General features: G+C 43.6%; 1 protein-coding gene across 5 annotated transcripts in view; it reads left to right on the forward strand.

Annotated features, from left to right (window-relative positions):
- The first annotated feature begins 7,715 nt into the window (after nucleotides 1–7,715).
- The window catches only part of grid2 (glutamate receptor, ionotropic, delta 2), a 491,233-nt gene continuing 473,890 nt past the window's right edge, over nucleotides 7,716–25,058 (forward strand). For 4 of the 5 annotated variants that reach the window (XR_009794537.1, XR_009794538.1, XR_009794536.1 and 1 more), the window contains exon 1: nucleotides 7,716–8,176. Coding sequence is in view for 2 of the 5 variants with exons in the window: in XM_061816592.1 (XP_061672576.1) it covers nucleotides 8,086–8,176 (91 nt within the window). In the remaining 3 variants the exon portion in view is untranslated. The remainder of the gene's footprint in view (nucleotides 8,177–25,058) is intronic. The other variant, XM_061816588.1, reaches the window with a different exon arrangement.

The following is a 25,058-nucleotide window of genomic DNA, read 5'->3' on the forward strand; positions in this document are numbered from 1 at the left end:
TTGAAAGCCGAAACCGCCAGAACAACATCCGCTTTTTAGAGGAGTTACCAGTAATTGTTCGACGTCAGCAACAGGAGATGATCGATAACCGCGTCGCCGTTTTTGTTGTTGTTTCTTGTTGCCGGGCCGCTCGCAATAATGTAATGGCCCTTTTATAGATGTATATTTATTTGATATCCGCTCGCAATGAGCCCATCAGGAATAAGCGCTGTAATGGTTTGGCAAAGGCCATCAGTGACTAAACAGTTACACACACGCACAAACACACAACTATTAATATTTAAATAAATTAGATTTTCCTTTGCCATTCTAACTTATTATGATGTACGTGTACATTTAAATTATCCAATTTCAGGGGAAGAAAACATCTAAATGAATGCAACAAATAAATACTCTTGATAACGTAAACGCTTGGTGGGTCCGAATAAATAATGGAGCAGGTTTGTACAGGCCCGCCGGCCACACCTTGCACACGCTTGATCCAAACCATTAACTTTAGTCTTTCTTTGTGTCTTTTTTTTTTTTTTGGGGTGGTGGCAATAACCATGGAATAGGCGGTGGGACAAAATACCCAACTGAAATATGGGCAATATTATTATTGAATCATTAATGAGAGATGAATGTAAAAAGGACACCGCCAAAATCGTAACTGTTAGTGACCTAGCGTAAAAGTGATCATTTCCTTTACCGTTTTTATGCCATGGAAATATTACTTTTGCAACGAGGGCAACTTCAGCTGCACTTCTTTGCTTTTCTTCGTGACTATAAAGTATTATTATTATTATTATTTTTGTGGGTGCTGTTGTGATGAAATGGTGGCGCCGATGTCATCCGAACGGCGCACGCCCCCTCGCTTTTCTGTGACGGACGCACAAACGACGGGCACGCGTGAACGCATCGAAGCATGCTCATAACTGGTTGTGACGTTATATTATCTGCTTTCAGCACCGAATTCTGTCGGTTTGGGTTCTTTCCTCACCCAAGAAAATGGGCCGCTTTCAGCACGGCCGTTTTCATCACTCTCTGAAAATGGAAACCCACTTTTCATTGGCACTTTGAGTTCCACTCATATTTTTGTATTTTGTAATTTTGGATATTTGCCTTCGTACCCTCGCGCTGTACATACGGACCAGTTACTGATTTCATATCTTGTTGAGTGGATAAAAGAAATGAGATTGAATCACATGGAATGGTTGTGGGAAAGCACATTAACGCGTATTCATGGGAGAATGACTTCTCCTAGCCCAAAAAAAATATGAAGTATTGTTTTGCATGAGAATTACTACAAATAATATATTGTACTTCTCGGCCTTCAGAGTGCACTTAGTTATAAGCCTCACCGAGTACATTTGTAAAAGAAATACCATTTGGTACATACATGAGCGTGGTAAAAGCCGCAAGTGGCCACATTCAAATCCACATTGAAACACGGCATATTTACAAAAAGAGACGGTACACAGAAAGAGTTTAACGCTGATGCTAGCGCTGCGCTAATGCTAGCACCACGCTAACGCTTGTGCCACTCTAACAGGAGCGGTTAAAAAAAAACATTTCTGTAAAAATCACTGAGACACGGTAGTAACACACTAGCGCAGCGGTAACAGGGCCAGACCAGTAAAACTTACTTCCTCGGCACATATATTCCACCGGTCTAACCTAACCCTGGTTAAAAAAAAAAAAAAAACATACCGGTAAAAATCACTGAGACAAGGGAGTAATACAGCAGCAACACGTTAGCACAGCACTAACACTAGCGCAGTGCTAACAGGGCCGGTTAAAAAAAAAAACATACCGGTAAAAATCACTTCCTCGGCACATATATTCCACCGGTCTCACTCTTACCTTTTCGACTCGAGTGCCCTCTAGCGGGCGTTAGAAAAAATGCACAAAGTAGCCGCATCACCGCATAAACCGCAGGGTCGAAAGGGTGTGAAAAATGTCACGGTTTATAGGCCGGAAATGACGGTAACAAAGATGCTATGAACTAGAATGACATAGAAAAATAAATGTTGCGAGACGCCGATGAGACGTGTTTTGCGTCCTCGCGTTTGGCTTCACAAGACGTTCCCGATGTTGAATCGCAAAGTCTTTCCGAGTTGATTCAGTTCGTCGCTCGTCCGCAGGAAACGTTTCAGTTTTGCGTATATCTCTTCCCCCCCCCCCCCCCCCCCGGGCTACTGCAGGTGATGTTGCCAGCCCCCCTGTTGAATTACCGCGCCAGACGGTGATGACGACGTGGGGAAAAAAAAAAAAAAAAAAAAAAAAAAAAGGCCCTTTAAGGCATCAACTTCCCTCCTGGCCCTGAATTTATGTTTTTCCTTCAATATGTTTTCGCTTTCTCCCACGTTTTAGTTGTGAATACCGTGAAAATAAAAATCCACCGGGAGGTACAATCAAAGTCAAATTGTCAAGAGATTACAACATGATGCAGGAATGTCAAATTCATTTTTTTTTTTTTTTTTGGACCAAGTTGCTGGTGCCATTTCCCTCTGAGTGTTGTTGTAACCGTGGAACCATACACATTTTTCATCACTTCATCAAAGTAATTTATCACACACTGATGGATAACTAATTTTTACAACAATTTAAATTAAAATTAAATAAACAAACAATTTAAGAAACAACAATTTATAATAGTTTATGTATTTTTCAAGTTATTGCACAAATTTAAAAAAAAAAATCAAGCTTATTGCTCGCGTCCACCCGCTGCCCGTGAGCAAAATTCGTTTTAAACTCCAAATTGGCGAGGCAAATATTTGCTCAAGGTCCGCGTGCTGCCAGCTGACAAACTCGGAGAGTCCACCTGAACCCAAGACCGAGATCAGGTTGGAGATGTTGGTGGAGTCCAAGGGCTCCGAGTCTGAAAGCGCGTCCTCGTCAGTCCTCGGCCGTTTGCACGGCACCGGCACAAAGTCCAACAAGTGACATTTTCCAGGAGGATTTGATCCATGGTGGATCAAGCTGGTGGGGCGGATGTGTCCCCCGGGTCTCGGGTTGGACACCTGTGACCTAATGAGATCGGCACGGCAAGGTGGAGAGGTTCTGCGTTTAAATCTCGGCTCCGGACTTGCCGTATTTTGGCTTCCTTCCACTTCTCTTACGAGGTTCACAGATGATGACCCCAAATTGTCGATAGGTGTGAGTGTGAGTGCGACTATGTGCCCTGCGATTGGCTGGCAACCAGTTCAGGGTATGGCCCGCCTCTTGCCCGTTGACAGCTGGGATAGCCTTCAGCACTCCCCGCGACCCTCCTGAGGATAAGCGGCGAAGAAAATGGATGGATGCATTTGATCCAGATTTTTTGCTAAAATCATGGAATTGGTGCAAATGATTTCCTTTTATGGTCCATAAAAAATGATGTGGAGGGGGGGGGGGGATTTGTGGCCCGCGGGTCTTGAGTTGGACACCTGTGATCTAATGAGGTCAGCACGGCAAGGTGGAGAGGTTCTGCGTTTAAATCTCAGCTCTGGACTTGCCGTATTTACCACATAGAGTCTACTAGACGGCTAATGTTCGCTAACGTCGCCATCGTATTTAATAGTGGCGCTTCGCTGCTGTTATTTTGGCTAGCAACAGAGTTCATCCATATTTGCACTGATGAAGGGAAGATGTTTTGCGTCGACACAGATGCCGCACGCGAGATTTTCTCGCCGTCTTTCAAGCCAAACATTTCCACGCAAGAGTTGAACTCCGCTGCGCAGTTGACTGAGCGCCAGCTCAAGGTCACGCCCGTCTCTTCGTTCGGCGGCAAGCGAAGCGTTTCGCCAAACGGCCGAGGTCTCAGGTCAGCCATTTTTTTTTTTTTTGCTCATGCTGGAAAAAAACAGATTACTTTTTAAATTTTTTTTTTTTTCTTTAGATCAAAGCCAAAATCAAACCGTTGCTCTCTGATGTCGTTCATGGTTCCATTGATGATGATCTGCAGTAATCTTGCTCATTTTTACCAGGGACTTTTTTTTTTTTTTTTACCTGCTTGCTCCAATTTCCTCCAGTAATACTAAGGCAGGAAAAAGACATAAAGCAACGTTGTCAAACATTTTTCCCTCTTATAAACATAAATCTGTTGTGCTGAGGATTTTTGTTTTGTGTTAAAAATCCAGAGCAGACCGGATGAAATGCTCCCACGGCTCAGAGACCAAAGGTGCCCCAACCTTTGCCCTGTCCTAACTTGATTGGTTGCAATAAATCAGGGGTGCCCAGACTTTTTTACCCCAAGATCTACTTTTCAAGAAGCCAGCTTTCAACCCTGTGGCTAATGGGCTGATGCGGCTAATTTGCGTCTTGTTTCTAACGGTCACAAGGGGGCACTCGAGCGGAAAAGGTAAGAGTGAGACCGGTGGAATACATGTGCCAAAGAAGTGACTTTTACCGGTCTGTTTTTTTTTTTTTAACCAGCCCTGTTAGTGCTGCGCTAGTGTTAGCGCTGCGCTACTGTGTTGCTGCTGTGTTACTGCCGCATCTCAGTGATTTAGGTAAGTTTTTTGTTTTTTTTTAATTGGCCCTGTTAGTGCTATGCTACTGTGTAGCTGCTGCAGTTGTTTTGTTTTTTACCGCCATGTTTTTTTTTCCTTTTTTTTTTTACCAGCCCTGTTCGTGCTGCCGTGTTGTTGGTATGTTAAGCTAAGCTAAGGTATTAAAACTTTTCTAACGGCCGCAAGGTGGCATTTGAGCGGAAAAGGTAAGAGTGAGTCCGGTGGAATATATGTTCAGAGGACGTGACTTTGACCGGCCTGGCCCTGTTAGCGCTGTGCTAACATGTTACTGCCATGTCTCCGTGTTTTTTTTTTTTAATTTTTATTTTTTTTTAACCACCCCTGTTAGTGTGGTGCTAGCGTTAGCTTGGTGTCTCTAGCACTAACATCAGCAGCGCGGCACTAGCGTTAAACTCTCTGTGTAGCGTCTTTGTAAATATCTCGTGTTTCAATGTGGGCACTTGCGGTTTTTACACAGCTGTGGCGTATGTATGTACCAAATGGTATTTCCTTTACAAATGTACTGGGTGAGGCTTATAATCAGGTGTGCTCTGTAGGCCGGAAATTGCGGTATGTCGTACCTTTTAAGGGCAAGAAATGGTCTGCATATTGAGTTACGTCACCTTTTTGTGGCAGTATTTTCTGTATTACTTATAAACAATAAAAATCATCATACTGCTTCTAAGGAAGAGACGTGCAGTGTCCAAGATCTTACAACATGAAATGATTTATGAAAACAAGCATGCAGTTGTTTAGATTTACTTTGAAGATGATGTTCAAAATGAATTTGAGTAATAAACCACACGCTCCTTCACCAAGTCTAAAGACAATGACACTAGGTTCAGATTCTTCTTTTTTATTCTGGAAGTAACAAAGGGGATTTTAATGTATATTTTCATCCAAGACATTGGTAACACTTTGAAATGTCCAACCGTTTGAGTGCAATTGAAAGTGTCTTGTTTCCTTCCATATCTCCAGACCCTCCAAATAATAATAAGATGTAATAATCAATAGCGCCACAAGATGAGAATCCGGGGCAGCTTTGACAGCATTAGTGGGCCTATCACTTTTTCTTCTCGGTCCCCGTCGTCTCCTTGTCCTGTTCCTTGAATGCGTTAGTGTAAGGCTAGCCGGCGGCTCCCAATCCTCCTAATCCCTAATCCAACGTCTGAGGCCGATTAAGAGGAGCCCTTCAGGGAGGGCAGCGGTGGACAAACACTTGATTGCAAGAGAGGGAGGGGGGGCGACTGGATGTCAGGAGTGTCTGACGGCTAAATCCGCTGAGAAAGTATGAGAATCAAAAGCTTTTAGATTCCACTGATGTAACAGTTATTCGCCTCAATGGTTTGGTGCAAAATACGCATAAAATACTTTAGTTGGTTAGATTGTATTCCATTATTGTTTTGTCTGGTTTTTGAAGGCCCCACCCCACGGTGTCTTGACATTACTTACTAAATTGAGTGAAAACGATGGTAACACTGAAAATGAACTCGAGTGGAAGCGTAGGGAATACCTCAGAGTCAAATAATTCAGTTGAATCGTTCAATTGACTCAAGTGAAGGAATTGCCCTGTAACACTGCAGAATCAGATGATTCGGTTCCCTTGGTCACGAACGCCACTAACTCAGATGATTCCATTGAATCGAATGACTGACTCAAGTGAGCAGCCTTCTGTAACCGCTTCAGACTTTGACGATTCAAGTTAATCAAGTGTCTGATTTCATTTTTTCGGCTTTGTGCTTACACAAGAGTCATTGGAATCCAAAAGAGTGCAGTGGCCTCTAAAAGATTCTGTTGGGTTGGGCGATTCCAGATGCACAACAGATGATTCGTTTGATTCAAATCCCACAGACGCTTAGGAATCAGTTAAACACGTGAACGTGAATCTATATTCTAAACACTTGATTAAATTGGACATAAAATCCTTATTTTTATTAGGTGTATGTGGGAAAGTAAGAAGCAAAATCTTTACAGAGGCGATTGAAGTCATCTTAATTTTCACACCCGAAGGACGAATTTACTTAAATGGAAAATTTCAGCCTCGGAGTATTAAAATACAGAAGCAGAACTATGAGGTATACTGTACATTTATTTTTCCATCTTTGCGTGGCAAATTACATGTTGATTTTATATTGTATCCTAATGTATTTGCCATAATGGCCAGTAAAGGTCACGCAATTTGCCTCGAAGTGTAATAATATTTGACCGAAAATAATTGATAAGAAATCAATCAATTTTGCTTGCTGGTGAGTCTGTCCAACAGCCACTGCTGCCACCCCCCCCAAAAAAAAAATAAATAAAATAAAACAAAAATAAAATAAAGCACAGGTTGTTATAGCAAACACTTTGGATGATCATCTGTCTTGAATGGATTCATTTGTTGATCCTTTTTTTTGTTCAATAAAGTAGATTAAAAAAATAATTTCCATACCTTTATTCAAAAACATGACATTATTCAACACTGGCAGCGCAGGAAACGTAGACAGAAATGTTGTTGATTGCTTTTTTTTTTTTTTCCTCCGTCACGTATTAGAAATTCGGCAAAAAATGTGCATCACTGCTTGCCAAAATCTAAAAGATTTTTGCAGATGTCTTACTTTATGAAACAAAGATAAGATTTAAGATAATGATTGATTAGGATTATGAATTCCGAGGATTTGGACATTCCTGTGAACGCTTAATGAAGTATCAAAGATCGTTATCGGGTTACTTTAATAACCGTTTCGGTGCTGATGAATCGCTGCATCTCTGGTCTTGACCTGTTGGTGGGAACTGCTTGTTCTCTCTCTCTCTCTTTCTCTCTCGCTCTCTCCGTCCACCCCCCCCCCACCCCCATCACACACACACACACGCAGGGACGCAACGCACCTCCCCTTCCCCATCCTCATCCTCAGTGTGCGCACGCCGGGGTTTAACGCCGAGTCCCCCGCATAGAGAGTGCGGAGCGAGGCTGTGCGCATCATTGCTGCTGCTTCTTTTCCTCTTTTGGGATCCCTCCATCCTGCCGTGGAAAAGAAGAGTTAGCCCCCCCCCACCCACCCACCCACATCCCTCCTGTATAGTTCATATATTTCTTTTTTTTTTTTTTTTTTAATTTTTTTCCTGTTCTCAATTTGGGAATATGGTCCACCTTGCAGCCTCGGACTAGAAGTGTTTTCTGTGGAAGTGACAAGGGAACCGAGGGGGTGGGGGTGGGGGGAGTGGGATAAAAATGCTGGAAGTTTCCCTCCTCGGATCGCTCCACTGAGTTCGGATCTTGCAGGCGCGTTCGCCGAGGAGGGCGAAGCTGAAGCACCGAAGGATCTTCCCTCCTCCCTCGCGCCGCGGCTCGCCGTCTGCGGCTTTCGCAGCTCTCCTCTTGGCCGCGCTATGATTTAACACCGGGGAGGACCACCACTTATCCACCGCCCCCCCCCACCCCTCCACACACACACCCCACTCCTCCTCTTCTTCTTCCTGCATCCCGGTGGAGAGTCAGCGGCTCCACGCAGACGGACTAAGAAAAGAAGAAGCCCAGAAGACAGGTCTTTTTTCCTGGATTTGCTCCGCTTTCGAACGAGGGAGGAGACCCGTCCAGTCATCTTGTCTATCCGTCGATCCCGTTTTGGACACCATGAGACTTCTTCGGGCTTCGATGTTGCTCATGGCTGTCGTTTGGAGCCAGGAGTGGAAGTGTGCGCTCTCGGACTCCATCATCCACATCGGTGAGTTATTTTATCGTTTTGACGTACTTACATATTTATTTTTGTTTGTGTGGGTTTTGGAACCCAAATTATTCACATTTGCATTCTTCCACTCGAAACCAGATATCCCCCCCCCCCACCCTTGTGCGTCAACTTTCCCTATTAATTTGCCCCCGAACTTCAATTGTCCATACGCGTATTGATCGATAGAAAAGAGCCGCAGGGTGCGACGCGTCTGGAATGTTATCGTGAGTGAATGCACGTTGGGGAAAACAGGTGTTTTTTTTCGTGTGTGTGTGTTTGTGTTTTCTTTTTATTTTTGAGCCGTCAAGGGGCTGGCATGTGAGATTCTTCTTCTTCTTCTTCAAAAAAAATGCAACGATGGCACCCATTGTATACATCACAAGCATCTGCAGTGCCAGCGCACAGAAAGAGAGAAGGAGCAAGAGAGAGAGAGAACCAGAGAAGCGAATAAATCACGTCCCGCTGTCTTTGCTGCCTCCAAAGTGTGGCACTGTTGCATTAGAGCAAGGGGTGTGGAACCCAAAGCCCGTGGGTCATTCTCGGCACTGCCGGAGCGTTCGATACGGCCTGCGATGCAATGATAAATGAATAAAAAAAACTAAAAGAATGACCCGATCCGCTTGAAAAAAGGTTCAATAAATTCTCCCGATAGATTTCTCTTAGAAGGGGAGACGTTCCCCTTAGTCGTCACCCTCGGCGTTTTGAATGCTTTGTGTGCGGTTTTAGCCGGGGTGTGTGTTTGTGTATGACGACGACGACGTGGCGGTGGATGGTGCTGGGTGCGCATAACCGTTGCACAACTTGAATGGCGTTGGGAAAGAGAGAGAGAGAGAGAGAGAGACCATCACGAAGATAAGCACCTGTCCATTTGGAAGTGTATTCGCACCGCATCCTGCAAGCGGTTAAGATGGCTTCTACTGTGTGTATATATATATATATATAATATATATATATATTTTTTTTTTTACAAGCTTATTCTGAAAATAACGTATCAGTGGCTAGTGGGAAAACACAGATGATTTGATCTGCGATGGTTTACCGAGTTAGTCAATTGAAGCATCTTTCCCGGATCTGGTTTGCCAGGAGCGGAGGAGGCTCCGTGAGGGCCTGCGCTGGGGTCAGGGGTCAAAATTGCTTTGCCAATGATGATGAGAGGATTACTATATTGAAAGAGTCATTATATTATTTTTTTGCAAGGTGAGGTATCAGACAGACTTTTTGTCAGTGATGTCATCACAAGAATGACCTATTAAAAAAAATTAAGTAGTTGAATGACTTGGGAGCAGATTGTAAGATATTTCGCCAATGATGATATTGTGACATGACATCATCGACAAATTGGATCAAAACAAACCGGAGGAATTTTGTAGACCCGTTTCCGAGCACAGAAAATTAGCTAAAGGTAGTCGTGGGCCGGCGGCACGGTGGAGAAGCTGGTAAAGCGTTGGCCTCACAGTTCTGAGGTCCCAGGTTCAATCCCGTCCCCGCCTGTGTGGAGTTTGCACGTTCTCCCGGTGCCTGTGTGGGTTTTCTCCTGGTGGGCACTCCGGTTTCCTCCCACATTCAAAAAACCGTGCAACATTAATTGCACACTCTAAATTGCCCCTAGGTGTGATTGTGAGTGCCATTGTTGTCTGTCTGTATGTGCCCTGCGATTGGCTGGCGACCAGTTCAGGGTGTACCCCGCCTCTTGCCCTTTGACAGCTGGGATAGGCTCCAGCACTCCCCGCGACCCTCGTGAGGATAAGCGGCTAAGAAAATGGATGGATGGATGGATGGATAGTCGTGGACTTGCAGCTTGGTAACACACTTGCAAAAGGATGACTATATCTGATTCTACGATAATATAGTGGAAGAAAATGAAATGTAACTCTTTCACATTCATGATTAGATATGTTGATATTTTGCCAACGAAGATTTTAATATCCATGATTTATCACTTATCATTATGAAAAACTGGCAACTAGTTCACAGCCTTTTGCCCGGTATCAGCTGGGATAGGCTGCGGTATTCGCGCAACCCTTATGAGGATAATCGGCTTGGACAATGGACACGGACATTGTTTTAATGCAAAGAGAGACTTTATTCAGACAGTTGTGAGTTGTTAGCAAATTGGGGTAGACAGGACCCCCCCACCACACACACACACACACACCCAACGATGGTTTGGGGCGCAGCTAGGTGAGGTAATGCAGCAGTTCAGCGGCTCAGCATGTGACTCCGGTTTGATCCCAGCAGCAGCGCCGTGTTCTGCAAGAGTCTCACCGTACGACACGGAAACCTCATCGTTGCGCCGCGCTTACGTTGGAGTGTTAAAGCTTTTGGCTAACGGAGTCCGTACGAGGCTGTTGGCGAAAGGCTTACCAACAATCAGGCCGTGCCGAACGTGGGTCAAGGTTGACTGGGCGTGTATCTGATGTGGATAATGGCGGCGCACCGTCATCCAAAGTTGGTTGGGCGCAATCACCGATCGCCCACATTGCAACGCTCTGCTGCGTCACACCGTAAAGAAAGGACGAGGAAAACACGGCATGAACACGGTACGGTAGACACACATTAAGGAAATGACAATAAAATCAACACATATTACAATTTACATTCATCCATCCATTGCTTATCCTCACAGGGGTCGCGGGAGTGCTGGAGCCAGGAGGCGGCGTACACCCTGAACTGGTTCTCAGCCAATCGCAGGGCACATGGAGACAGACGAGTCACGATTGAGGAAAAGATCACAAAAGCAGTTCATGGATCCTCCAAAAACGACACACCGACATTTTATTGAGTTCTTTTGACGTTGCAAGTTAGAAAAACGATCGGGTTCAGATTCCTGAATCTCAAGATCCAAAATGAATCAGTTTGTCAAAAAAGAGGCAAAATTCAAAGATCTCAGGTTTCTTGACAAATGAACAAGCTTTTCTTTCCGCGTGAAATCCGACAAACTGCGTTATTACTTGTCTGCCTTATTTGTACAAAGCAGACAAGCAAGCAAGCGCTTTTAGGGTTGCAAGACAATGGAAGAGGAGAGGAACAGTTGGCGGAAGGTGTCTGGTGTTCTCTGTGACAGAAGAGTCTCCGGTAGGATGAAGGGCAAAGTTTATGAAACAGTGGTGAGGACGGCCATGATGTACGTATTGGAGAGAGACGGTGGAACTGAAGCAGACCTGGAGGTGGCAGAAATGAAGATGTTGGATAGGATTAGAAATGAGCTCATAAGAGGGACAGCCAAAATGTGATGTTTTGGAGACAAGGTTTGCGAGAGCAGAATTCGATGGTTTGGACTTGTCCAGAGGCGAGAGAGTCTCAGTATATTGGGAGAAGGGTGATGAGGCAAAAGAGCGAGAGGAAGACCAAAGAAAAGGTTGATTAATGTTGCGAGGGAGGACATGACGGCAGGGGGTGTGAGAGAGGAGGATGCACGAGATAGGCTGAGATAGAAAAAGATGACACGCTGTGGTGACCCCGTACTTGGCATGCCGAAAGGAAAAGAAGAAGAAGACAATGGAAGGCTCTCGCGGCGCTTTATTGGCAAATCGCGTTTATTCCTCCTCTCGTTACGACTCATTGGAGCAGTGCATTGTGGGACCACTTGCGTCGACAAATGTGAGTGCAACCCGGCTCTACTTATTTGATTTCACTTCTTGCTGCCCTCTCGCTACCTTGCCTCGTGATCAATAGTTCATTTCATTGCAAGGCAAACGTCCGAAAAAGCCCAACAAAAGGTTACCAATGATACGGAGCCCCTGAAGGGACATTAGGAAAAAAGCAACTAACTGGTTTCCTCATGACAATGAGTAACTTACTCATTACTTTCTCATTCTTTCGCTCTCTTTCCCATTGTAATGAGTAACTTACTCATTACTTTCTCATTCTCTCGCTCTTTCTCATTGTAATGAGTAACTTACTCATTGTAATGAGTAACTTACTCATTACTTTCTCATTCTTTCGCACTCTTTCCCATTGTAATGAGTAACTTACTCATTGTAATGAGTAAGTTACTCATTACTTTCTCGTTATCTCTCTCTCTTTCTCTCTCTCTCTCTCTCATTGTAATGAGTAACTTACTCATTGCACTTATTACAATCAGTAACTTACCCATTACTTTCTCATTCTCTCTCTCTCGCTTACTCATTGTAATAATGAGTAACTTACTCATTACTTTCTCATTCTCGCTCTCTCTCTTTCTCATTGTCATGAGTTAGTTACTCATTGTCATGAGTAAGGTACTCATTACTTTCTCATTCTCTCCCTCCCTCTCTGTTTCTCATTGTAATGAGTAACTTACTCATTGTACTCATTACAATGAGTAAGTTAGTCCTTGTAACTCATGAGTAAGTTACTCATTACAATGAGAGTGTCAAAAAACGGCTACCTATAGGTCGTATCTTAATTACCTGCTAGCGGTAGCTTCCTGAAAAAGGAGTAAGGGTCTTTTATGCATGCACACGTGTAATGGACTAGTTATTCATTACAATGAGAAACTTCCTCATTACAATGAGGAACTTACTCATTGTCATGAGAAATTTTGTCATGACAATGAGAAACCCGTTTTTTTTTTTTTTTTTTTCCAATGTCCCTTTAGGGGCTCCGTGGGATCCGTACAATGGCAGTAAAAACAAAACAAAAGACAACAACAACAAGAAAGCCTCGATGGTGTCTCTCCCCATCCTTCGCCAATCCATCTATTCTTGCCTCCTCAGCACAGCGCCTACAAGCCAAAGTGCACGAGGGGGTTGCTTTTGCTGGCAAGTGTTTCAAGGAAAATGGACGTGACATTGAGGAGCATGTTGGGATCGTACCACGGAGGGAACCTCTCCACTCCGGTCCAACCTGCGTGTACGAGTGGGTTATTTTGACTGAGTACTGGATGACAAAACGGTGGAGGAAAAGGAAAAGTAGCGTAGCCTGCGGGCGCATCACATTGACATGTCAGAAGTAATCCCTCTTTAATCTCTTTGTTGCTGCTAAAGATGGAATGAGGGAAGGCGAGGCCAGAGAGATGTATTTCAAAGGGGGATGGGGGGGGGGGATCTTTGCACCCCTATGGCTGGATTTAGACCATTTTTCACCCCCTGAATTTAATCTCGCCAGCCGTAATAATGCAGACAACCGGTGTCAATTATGATATGCGCGGGCCGAGATTACTGTGTGTTATTATAACGCCTTTCATTATTTTCCGACATTGACGGCAAGACCCGGAAAGCGCCACAAAAGATGGCGCATTAATATTCGTGTTGCTCATTTCGATTAAGTGTTTTTATTTTTAATTTTTTTTAATTATAACTGCTTGGAATGGCGCTTTTGTGTCGCGACTTCAGTGATGATTGAGTTGGGTAAGGAAAACCGTGAGGGTCAAAAAGCTTTGCTTGAGTTTTCGATTAGAAATTTTGAATGAGTTGTCAATAATATTGACTAAAGCCTTTAGCCTACATTCAGAAGGGCCATAATAATAATCCACAGTTTATAATAGTCTGGTTATTTATTCTGCATTAAATTGAGACACTTCATTTTGTATGTAGTGCATGATTGACTTAAGAAGAGCAATTGCGTGATAAAGTATTCTACTTTAGTCTTGAGCACAAAACTGGTGCATTCCCTTAATTTTTCTGGTTATTTTTTTCTGAATTTGTTACAAGACATACGATTCATGTCTGGTGGATCAATCGGGAAAATATTAAAACATTGATGACAAGCCTCCCTTTATGCTGTTTTGCTCCGTAATGTACGCATGTGATTATTATTTCTTCACTCATAATTAAAGTAATTATTTTTGGGCAGATATACATTTAAGTAGCAAAACTGGAAGCGATGACATGGACAAAATACAAATATAAAAACCTACTTTCCAACGACTCAATTTACATATGCATCAACTATTCAGAATTGAGATTCGGGTCGCGACTCCCTTGAAAATTGACGAATGTGAATTGAGGCCCTCGTGCGCTCGATTATGGTGGTCTGCGAGGGTCAAACGACGTTTGGCCAAACATTCCGTTTGAAAGAGTTGTATTTGTCGGGAGTTATCAATAATTTTGACTCAAGACTCGCGTGTGAAAAAGGTCCAGTTTAATAGATTATATGATAATGTTATTTTTAGATTGTACTAAAATAACAAAATAGCCTTCTTGATGCTATTTTAGGCATTTGCCCAACTTAAAAGAGGTTTTAAGTAAAAAAACAGTTTTCAAGTTTTAAAAAATACTACATTTGAAACTTTTCTATTGTTGGTAATTTAAATGATTTTTTGCAAAATATTATTTCAACAGGCGGCACAGTGGCGCAGTAGGAAACTGTTTGCCTCACAGTTCTGAGGACCCGGGTTCAATCCCAGCCCTCCCCGTGTGGAATTTGCATGTTCCCCCCGTGCCTGTGTGGGTTTTCTCCGGGCACTCCGGTTTCCTCCCACATCCCAAAAACATGCAACATTAATTGGACACTCTAAATTGCCCCAAGGTGTGATTGTGAGTGCGGCTGTTTGTCCCGTTGTGCCCTGCGATTGGCTGGCGACCAGTTCAGTGTGTACCCCGACTCCTGCCCTTTGACAGCTGGGATAGGCTCCAGTACTCCCCGTGACCCTCGTAAGGATAAGCGGTGAAGAAAATGGATGGCTGGATAGATATTATTTCAACGGGACTAAATGCTTATGACAAAGCTAATGATGATCTTTACTTTTTTTTTTTTTTTTTTTTCAAACAATGCCAACTTCCATTTTAGTGGCGTAAGGCCGTTCCTTTGAAGCAGTTCTTTTGACACGATGTACTATTTGCAAGTGTGTGTTGGTACAATTCCCATTTCGAAGTTGTGCCGCACCTCCTTTGCAAAGACTTGCCGTGCCTTTTTGTGGAGATGCGTTTTCAAGCGATCCGAACTGGCTGGCGATCAGCATGCAGAAGGATGAGATTGTGCAGCGGGCGGCGGCGGCGGCGGGGGAGGGGGGGGGGAACCGATGGAATGCACTCGCCTCGTGTCCCTGTGCACGTCGTGTGCTGCATGGCAATGTACCCCCCCCCCCCCCCTTGACTTTATGAGGGCTGCTCATATTGACGCGCAGACAGCACGGGCGGGCGGGTTTGTTCCCTCTTGATTAGTTACACTGCTTGATTTATGCAGTCAGATTAAAATTCTCACGACACAGTCAACAACTTTTTTTCTTTTTTTTTTTTTCCTTCATTGCACCAAATGCGTCGGAAGAAGTTCGCTCGATGACAAAACCTTCCCGCGGTCACGCCAATAACGTTTTAAATGCAGTGAGTTGCATCATTCATTTATCCCAGCTCTATTATTTTTTTTTAGCCTTGTTCTCAACTCCCCATCATGGATATTCACACATTTCAAATGCCAAGTCCATAAAATATTCAAATGACTATGAAATCAAAGGAGCGGAGCTGCCTTTTTCTTGTGGCATCTTGCAGCAATAGAGCTACTGTCCATTTGCTTTGCTGTATATTGTATTGTGTTCAGAGTCACAGGGAAGCTGGGTACTACTGAGTATTGGGGTACACCCTTTGCCGATCACCTCTGCTCAAGAAAAAAAAGAGAAATTGTACAGTGCAGACACACACAATGCAGTACACTGCACAATGTTTTCTGACAAACTCGGGCGCTGCCATCCGACTTAAAATAAACATCGAGTCGCCTCACCATCACATACGTTCAATTGTTTAGTTACTTGGAACCCTTTTGAAAAGACCTCGGATGATGAATTACATTCTGCTTCATATTTCAAGATGCAAAGTCACAACACATTGCAAGATTATACTCCACAGTCTCCAGTTTGTTGCAGCAGCCCCGATAGAGATCGTGCACGTGACGTCACCGTTTTTACGGCGCCATATTGCCGGTCGAACAAAGCTGCTCGACAGTGCAGGAGTCGTTGAACCGGAGCAGATTTTTCACAATGCCTGAGACTTGTTGTGCTGTTGGTTGTCACAATAGACGAGACAGTTTTTCAAAGAGATTATTCTATGGAATACCAGCTGAAAAGCACAGAAAAGATCGATGGATTTTGGCAATTAAACGAGATGGATGGTGCACAATGAAATACAGACGCCTGTTAAGCGATCATTTTATTTTGGGTAGGAATTATTCTTCTCAATCTCAAATTATCAAGAAGTATATATCATGCCAAGTTGACTCATTTGAGAACAATGTGTATTTAAAAAAAATAATAAACCATCTGTCACAAAGAGGTTTACGGAGGTTAACGTGCGGCCGCAATACGCTTCCGTGTACGGAGACGACTCCTCCCTGTCCTTTCCAATCATAGTTAATGAATTCGAGTTTGTGTAAAACCAGGGGTCATTTATTTAAATATCGGTATTTGTATTGAAAAAATATGAGTGGCTCCATCGCTATGTGGGATTTATTCTTGATTTGAGAACAGATCCAGCAACGAAGTATTTGTGTACGTCCAGACTTTTCTACGATTTCCATCTCTTCCGTGTAAATTTTGACTATTTACTCACGAGATCCACGTGTAGATCCAGTTGTCCAAGACAAGCAGAAGGCAATTAACAGTCCAATTGATTATCGGCGAAAACATCGACTTTGGCTTGAAATATGGGTCCTCTATACCAAGTGTGTCTAATTTTTCCACGTGCCTTCGTTTGTTATCACCTTTTAAATGTTTAACAGTATCGGGCAAAACTCTGGGTGTCTTGCTATAAGACATATTTTCGTTTTCTGCTCAACGGAATTAACCTTCAACAATGCTTTGTTTGACCGGCAATATGGCAACGTAAACAGAAGCATGATTTTATGACGTAGGTGCACGATCGCTAAGTTGGTTTTGCACAATGGAAGTGTGGCCTCAGTCTTCAAGGGCAGATGAACTTAGTCACAAACGGCTTTCGTTTGCCATGCGTCACACCAAGAAATGTGCACGGCGTCGCTTTAGGGAAGGCGTAAAGTGAAGAAGTCGTTGCTTTTGGTGAGGACATTTTGATTTCCTTTCAATGAAGACACATGGCCTAGTAGTGCACCGAGAAGGGTTACTCATACCTCCCCGCCTGCGCCGTTAACGCCTCCGCTATACCATCCTGCGCTGTAAATTCGACCGTGCGGCCCATGAACGCAACACGTGAGCAGTGGCTGCCAGGTGCAATGTATTAAATGTCACATCTTTTGAGTAATGCGTCCGCGAGTGCTGACAGACGCGCTGGTCCGTGCTATCTTTGACCTGGAAGATTTAGCGCCTCATATCTGGGAATGTTTGTACTCCAATGTTTCTCTTTTTTCCCCCTGTTTGTACACCAATGTTCCCCCCCCCCCCCACACACACACAGACGCACCCACACACATTTGTGCCTGCGATTCACAGAGGTGGAAACAAAAGCGGCCGATTCACGTGACATGCTGCCATTCCTTGCGAGAGATGTGTGTGTGTGTGTGTGTGTGTGTGTGTACCTGTACTCGCTGAGGCATGTCTTTTCAGCGGGCCACAGACGGAAAACGAGACACAGAATTTGAGGTTGAGGCGGACTGACGCGGTGGAGCTGCAAGAAGTACGATTGCCTCTCGGTTTAGGCCGCGGCTGCATTTGTGGTCATCCTCGGCTGCCGACGAAATCCCGGCATCGCTGAGAAACGGTCGCTGATGTGGGCGGACGAGTCCAGATGGTCGCGGCTCTTTTTACCTGCTGATTGTTTTCCGTATTTGGGTTAGGCTGCGAACACTCACACAGAAACGACGCAGTCCAACAAGCTTTTCACAGAGACCGACTCGAGATCAAATTTCTCTAAAAAGACAGACTCGGGCTAGTGATCTCAACATTAATTGGACGATTATGTGATTATATGACGGAGCAAAATGGAGTACAGTAATAGGGGCTGAGCCCTGCCACCGATAGTGGAGAACAGCAAGTAATAGACATATTTGCAATTGTCTTGTTTTAGAGTTTAAACTGTAACTATGCCATAAAATACGAACCAAAACAGTTGTCCATTTGAAACTCATCATACAACATAGAGTAAATAGGGCTGGGGAAAATAAAATGATTGGACGAAGGGGATTTTTAAAAAATAGGTTGACAAAGAATTTCTGTGTCGGAGTTCGGCGGACAAAAAATAAATGTAAAAAAAAAAAAAGAGAACAAACTTTCTCCCATAACCAATTTATCCACAGTATTCATCACAGACGGTCGTGATGGCCATGGCAGTTCTTTTGAGTCTCCCGAATCATTTGAATCAGTTCTTTAAAAAGATTTCTTCAAGAACTGTTCCGTTCTTTTTCTCAAAATCATTCAAGTGCTTCCTCATTCAGTTAATGATCCATCTCTGAGGTTCACGTTCACTCAGTACTTTCACCGAATGCTAATCATTTTCTTGGTTCAAATTTTATACCAATGTGGCCTCTGAATTGCAACTCTTCTGGGCAGAATCGTTCAGTTCAATACGATAACGCAAGCAAGAATTAGTAGTTCGGAACATTCAGGCTCGCCGAGTTAAGACAAGACGTCAGATTTCTTGCCCTGACTTTGGTCCAGGCAGAGTCGGTTCAGTTGCCGGTCAGTGGTGTTGTGAATGCGAGCGCCACGGGTTGTCTGCCTCTCCGTGATTGACTGCCGACCAGCCAGGTCCGGCCTTTTACTCAAAGTCAGCCGGGATAGGCTTCAGTTCGCTGTGACCCTGGATAAGCGCTACAGAAAATAGACGGATTTATGTGGCTGAGCTTATATTTCTCAGCAAGATTGGGTGCCCACAGGATTTTATGTGGCGTGTACAATTAATGGCCAAATCAGCACAGGGGATGGGTATACGGATTGATGAACTTACTGACGACGTGTTGCTATACTTAAACTGCCTTTCGTTGTTTCTGCAATAACGACAATACCACCGTCTATTCTACTCTATTCTGGAGTGTTTGACGTTAATATTTAATTATGTCTTGAGGCTTAATGGAGTGCATTACTTGGCTGGAAACAAAAGAGACCCTGTTGATTGAGTCTGAGATAGTTAAAACAAAAACAAAAAAAAAAAAATACATGCAACCATATCCGTTTCACAGTTGTGCGTTTGTTGGGTTCGATCCAGGCTTGGACCTCCCTGTGTGGAGTTTGTGTGTTGTTCCTGTGCTTGGGTGAGTTTTCCAGTAGTTCAGGTCTTCCCACATATCCGCTGGTGAGAATGTGAATGGTCAAGTCCTGCACTCGACTCGGTTCACGTCAGGACCTTCCCCGCCTCTTGACCAGTTAGGTGAACTGGACTGAACTGGCCGCTAGCCAGCCCACATGGACGTATGCCAGGTTTTGTTTTCCGTCTGTTTCAACCACAGAATGGAGACATTCTCCCATCACCCACTAATTGTTCCAATTGTATTAATCACACTTTGGTAACTAGATTATGGGCTCCACACGATCAATATTTCTATTTCTGGGGCTGATCACGGCTAGGCAAGTTAAAAAAAGAAACAACAACTGACTACTAATCCGATCACAACATTGAGCAATACGTTTATTTAAATGACCTGTTCATTCACTCAACTTGTGTACTTAAATGTTTAAAAAAAAAAAATCTATATTTACAATAAATGATGTATCTTCAGTCATCTATTTATGCCAGTGAAGCATAGCGACAGACAGAACAAATTAATGGTCTTCTATTAGAAGTTGGTAGGCATATACAGCAATTAATGTATCTACTTTTTCCTGACATTTTTATTTGTTGGCATGTCGTGAGATTTTTCAATTGTAAAGTAACGGTATGAGCCTTGGCTGCAAAAAGGTTGGTATTCACAACTCTGGTCATATCATGGGTTCAAAGGAACAGCGACATGTTTACACACAACAAAGGCTAGCACTAGCTTGCTAGGCTACGTAATGTTTTATTGATGGCTTGTGAGCCGTAAAATATTAAAAGTATGTGAAATACTTCAAGAAATCCTTACACGAATGTCCTCTTCTGTCCTGAGCACCGGTGACCACCAACACACGTTTTTTTTTTTTTCTTCTTATGTTACAGTCGATGCAATCCACTCATGTTGTCATCCCCATCGTAACAAGTATACTCGTTCGCATTTGGGTTCACAAGATAAATGCCAGAGATCGAAAAAATGGGATGCGGTGGTATCGGAGTGCAAGATTTTATTGCAGTAGAATGACATGATACAAATTTGTTTGATCTATGCATCACGTCGTCTCTCAGCTGTCTTCTGTCTCCAATGCTTCTGTCTTTGTTTGTTTTTTTACTTTTGACAACTTTATTGGCTATCAGATATTTATTGTCCTACATCTAAAGACACGGGAAAAACTATATGAATACCACTATATAAAAATTACCTAGGTTTTGTATTCAGATATGACAATGACGTCACTGATTGGATTGCCGAACTATGACAACAAAACCAATCATCAAAAAATGCCAATCAGGCCAATCAAATCGGTATAAAATCTGCTCAAGTACAAATGTGGATATAAAAATAGTGTAAAGTCTACTAAAGTATAAACGTGTACATAATAAAAAAACTGTGATATGCTGTGATGATACCGATTGCGTGCATCGTCTGTAATCGCAATGCTCGTCGCGATACGTCCCTGCTTGTGCTCTTTGAGCATGTCCTATAGCCTGACGCTCATCCATTCTATATGTACTACATCTGTGTAATAAAATGAATATTTACAGCTTTGAGCTGTGGTAAAATGTGTTAACGGAGCAGCCAAAGGGTGCCCTGAATGCGCATTTCACGAATATTACTGTATATACTGTACACAGTATGTGTGAGAGCGTCGCACTCATGCATGCGCGCGCCGACGAGAGGCTGCTCATGCATTAAGCACGGCACTTCTTTAAAAATGCTCGTTGGTGAGCAGCATCTCCAGGCGGGAACCGTACTTGCGTGGGCGTGTGGGTCCTCATGCGTGTGTGCCACTGAGAGTAATTTTGTAATTTTCTGGCAGCCCACTCAATCCGCTGAATTATTTCCACGACAGCCAACGGTGGCCATGCGGCTTTTTGTCACCGTCATGCTAGACATGACACATGAACAAGGAATTTTGCTTTATTAATATCGACTTAAGAGATTCATTGCATAGTAAAACATGGAGTTGTTGCCGAGGGATTCTGCTGGAGTGCCACGAATATGATCTTATATTTTATACAATATCAATGCCAGCTTTTGTTTTTTAAACACATGAGAGCTCCACCATCAGATCTCCTCTTAATCCCTTCATCGTGTTTACTGATGTAATGTAAAAGCCTAATGTGGACATTTACTGATGAACAATTACCGCTGATAAATGACAATTAGAGAATATAATCACATTTGAAGCCAACGTGCATTATCAGAGCACTCTGACAACGCAGACCAGAGTATCACATTTTTTATACCCCTTTTCTTTTATTGTAACATTCGCAGATGATATTGTGATCTGCAGTGAAAGCAGGGAGCAGGCGGAGGAACAATTAGAAAGATGGAGGCACGCACCGGAAAGGAGAGGAATGACGATTAGCCGAAGTAAAACAGAATATATGTGCGTGAATGAGAGGGGTGGAGGGGGAAGTGTGAAGGTCCAGGGAGAAGAGATGGCGAGGGTGGATGACTTCAAATACTTGGGGTCAACAATCCAGAGCAATGGAGAGTGCGGTAAGGAAGTGAAGAATCGGGTCCAAGCGGGGCGGAACAGCTGGAGGAAGGTGTCTGGTGTTCGATGTGACAGAAGAGTCTCCGCTAGGATGAAGGGCAAAGTCTATAAAACAGTGGTGAGGACGGCCATGATGTACAGATTAGAGACGGTGGCAATGAAGAGACGACAGGAAGCAGAATTGGAGGTTCATTAGAGGGACAGCCAAAGTTGGTTGTTTTGGAGACAAGGTTAGAGAGAGCAAACTTCGATGGTTTGGACATGTCCAGAGGCGAGAGAGTCTGAGGATGGAGCTGCCAGGCAAAAGAGCGAGAGAGAAGAAGACCAAAGAAAAGGTTGATGGATGTTGTGAGGGAGGACATGAGGACAGTCGGGTGTTAGAGAGGAAGATGCACGAGATAGGCGACCCTGTATGGGACAAGCCGAAAGGAAAAGAAGGCATTTCTTTTGTTGTAACAATTGATTAGTGAAAGCATTTCCTTACACTTTTGAGGTTCAGAGTCCTTACTGTGTGCCGTATACGTGTTGTCCCCTTGCCTCCGTGGGGTTCCTCCCAAATTCCAAAACGATGCAAGTCAGGCCCGATACACGCATAAAGACGATCAGAATGTTTTTGGCCTGATTTGACCCCTTCCTGACCAAGGACAAACGCCAGACTATATTACATATGATAAGATTACAGTATCGATGTTTTTCATCTGTACGTTCCCTGCAATTGACTAACAACCAAACTAGTCCGGTATAGCCTCCAGTTCAACCGCGACTTGAATGAGTAAGTGAATGAATGGGCGACCCATAAGAAGATTGCATTCCATTTGTGATGTGTGGCCCAAGCATGTCGCGCAGGTGAAACGCCTCGAGAGCAAAGCAGATGTCATATTGAGCCCACACCAGTGACTCCGTCACGGGCGCACAGTCGACCCCGCAGCGCGAGACAGCAAAACAACTTGGTGGTGCTGTTGCTCAACGTTTCACTGGGCTCGGGGGCGGAGCGATAGATTCTAGCTGAAGCCTTCATTTCCATATTATACAACACAATTATCGCATGACTGATGCGCACGCGGTGACTTTGCTCTTTTCAAACGCTTGCGTGCGGAGGGGTCTGAGATGCTGCAGCAGCTTGTGTGGAGTCACAATGCTGCAGCCATTTTTTTGGTGAGTCGGTTAGTACAAGGTTATGTTCAGCGTGATGCTTCAATGCACACATATTACTGCAGCATTTCTATTCTTGCTCTTTGCCCTTTTGTTTAAAGGCGGTAAGAGAATGAGCACGCTTTCTTGAGCAAAAATGTTCAGGTATACTGTAAACGTATTTCACTTTTCTTGTCTGCTGCCGCTGAAATTTGTTGCGCGACGTACTTTTCTCTCCCAATCGCCAGCCTGACATGTACCAACTTGCTCCAGTCGCAAAAGCACCTGTCAGGAAATCATTCGATTGGTGACGATATGTCACATAGAAAGAGGTCAGTGCAAGTTTATCTGTGCACCACATGTTACCAGAATGGCCAGAAAAGCAGCCAGAAAGATTAAAAGATTTTTTTTAAAAAATGGTTGTCTTCAATCGGTCAGAGATTCCTGCTGTAGATTTGCCAATTTTTGCGCAGATTGAAAACGGACTGCTGTGCAGTGACTCGCATTTGAAAAATGTACAGGAGTGGTCAGTCATGCCCGCAGATATAAAGTTACGGGTGTGGTCCACCAGTCATGCCCGCAGATGTAAAGTTGTGGGTGTGATTAGGGACGGAAGCTCAAGACCTTCTAATTTCTACCGGGGGTGGGGGGTGAACGCGCGCGCATCGCCACGACTGCCGAGGCCGGCTTGCTAGCTGGAACGTGCCTTTATGTACGTGCGCTCGATGTATCGGCCACACCTGAATCAAGCGACGAGGTGGATGATAGTCTGTCTTTTTTTTTTGTTTTTTTGGGGCACGCCGTCACACGATCAACCAAAACTGCCTCGTGATCGACGCATTGCGCACCCCTGATGTAAATGAACTTCCTTTGACATCCCTCGTTATGTTGATGACTTTCAACGTAAATGCTCTCGCAGTACGTGAAGCATTTCGGAACATGCGCTTTTGGCATCACTTCCATGCATGTTCAGTACAGTTGACTTGCACTTCCTGTTTTCGGGCGATTGTTTCGGAGCAGCCTTGTTTTGTTAAATAAACACATAAATTAATGTCAAGACTACACAAAATAAGCGACGTCTTTCAATATCTACTTTTTTCTACTCGTAACAAATTTTACGCGCGTGATTTTTCGTGCTCGACTGTGCAGATTTGCCAGTGTGATGGCGCGCGGGCGTGAACGTGCTCGTCAAATGTGAGTGACTGTACTGTGAATACCCAAAGTTCAGCAGGTTAAAATGGAACTACCGTAAATTACCAGTATTTTGTTTGTCTTTAAAAGGTAGTACTTTTTAAATCCCGCCCCAAAAAATCCATTGGTTATAATGAAATCTTCCCAAAAGGTGTTTGGATCAAAATAGAAAAGGTGCTAATAATCTAAAACAGGGCTCAACAACCTTTTTGAGGCTGAGGGCTACTTTGTGAGCACCGATTGTATGAAGGGCAACGTGACTTGTTTGCGGCAAACTTCAGCAGACTCCGTTCATTACATGTGCATAAAATGTTTTTGTTTTAATTTATTGTAGCAAATGACATGACAGGTATTTTAAAATTTAAAGTCACGTAAGCAAGTCACATTCAGAATTTAAAGCACAAATAATAGTAACAATTTGTGGCCTATGGTATTTTTAGAACATACCTCCCGGGCGCCGCGTTGGTGACCCCTGGTCTAAAAAGATAAAATGTTGTGTAGGTTAAAATAAAACAAATCCCAAATGACACTGAAAGGTTCTCAGGTTAAATGAATACTGCCATAAATCCCCGAAAAAGGTGTGCGGGTTAAAATAAGACTACGGTAAATCACCTCCACCAAACTAACACCAATCGCCCAAAAATTACTGATTTAAATTCCTAAAGGTAGTATAAGTTAAAATAAGAGCCATAAATCTTCCAATATCTACTCCAATTTAAAACAAAGAGTAGTGTAAATCTGTCCAAAACGCCTGTAATTGTTCCCCCCAAAAATGGCAGATATTGAAATCACACTCACGTAAATCAAAAAAAACAAAATAAAATTTCAAAAAAGATTACCGTACATCTCCTAAAGTGTGTGTGTCTTAAAATGACACAGTACTACTACCGTAATCCCCGTTTTCCTCTCTCCTCCTCCTACATAATCTACATGTTGTCAGCGCTTCAGGAAACACGCATCCGAAGTGAGGTGTTAAACCCTCGG

Source organism: Syngnathoides biaculeatus, chromosome 4 (genome assembly GCF_019802595.1).
Source record: "Syngnathoides biaculeatus isolate LvHL_M chromosome 4, ASM1980259v1, whole genome shotgun sequence".
NCBI lineage: Eukaryota > Metazoa > Chordata > Actinopteri > Syngnathiformes > Syngnathidae > Syngnathoides > Syngnathoides biaculeatus.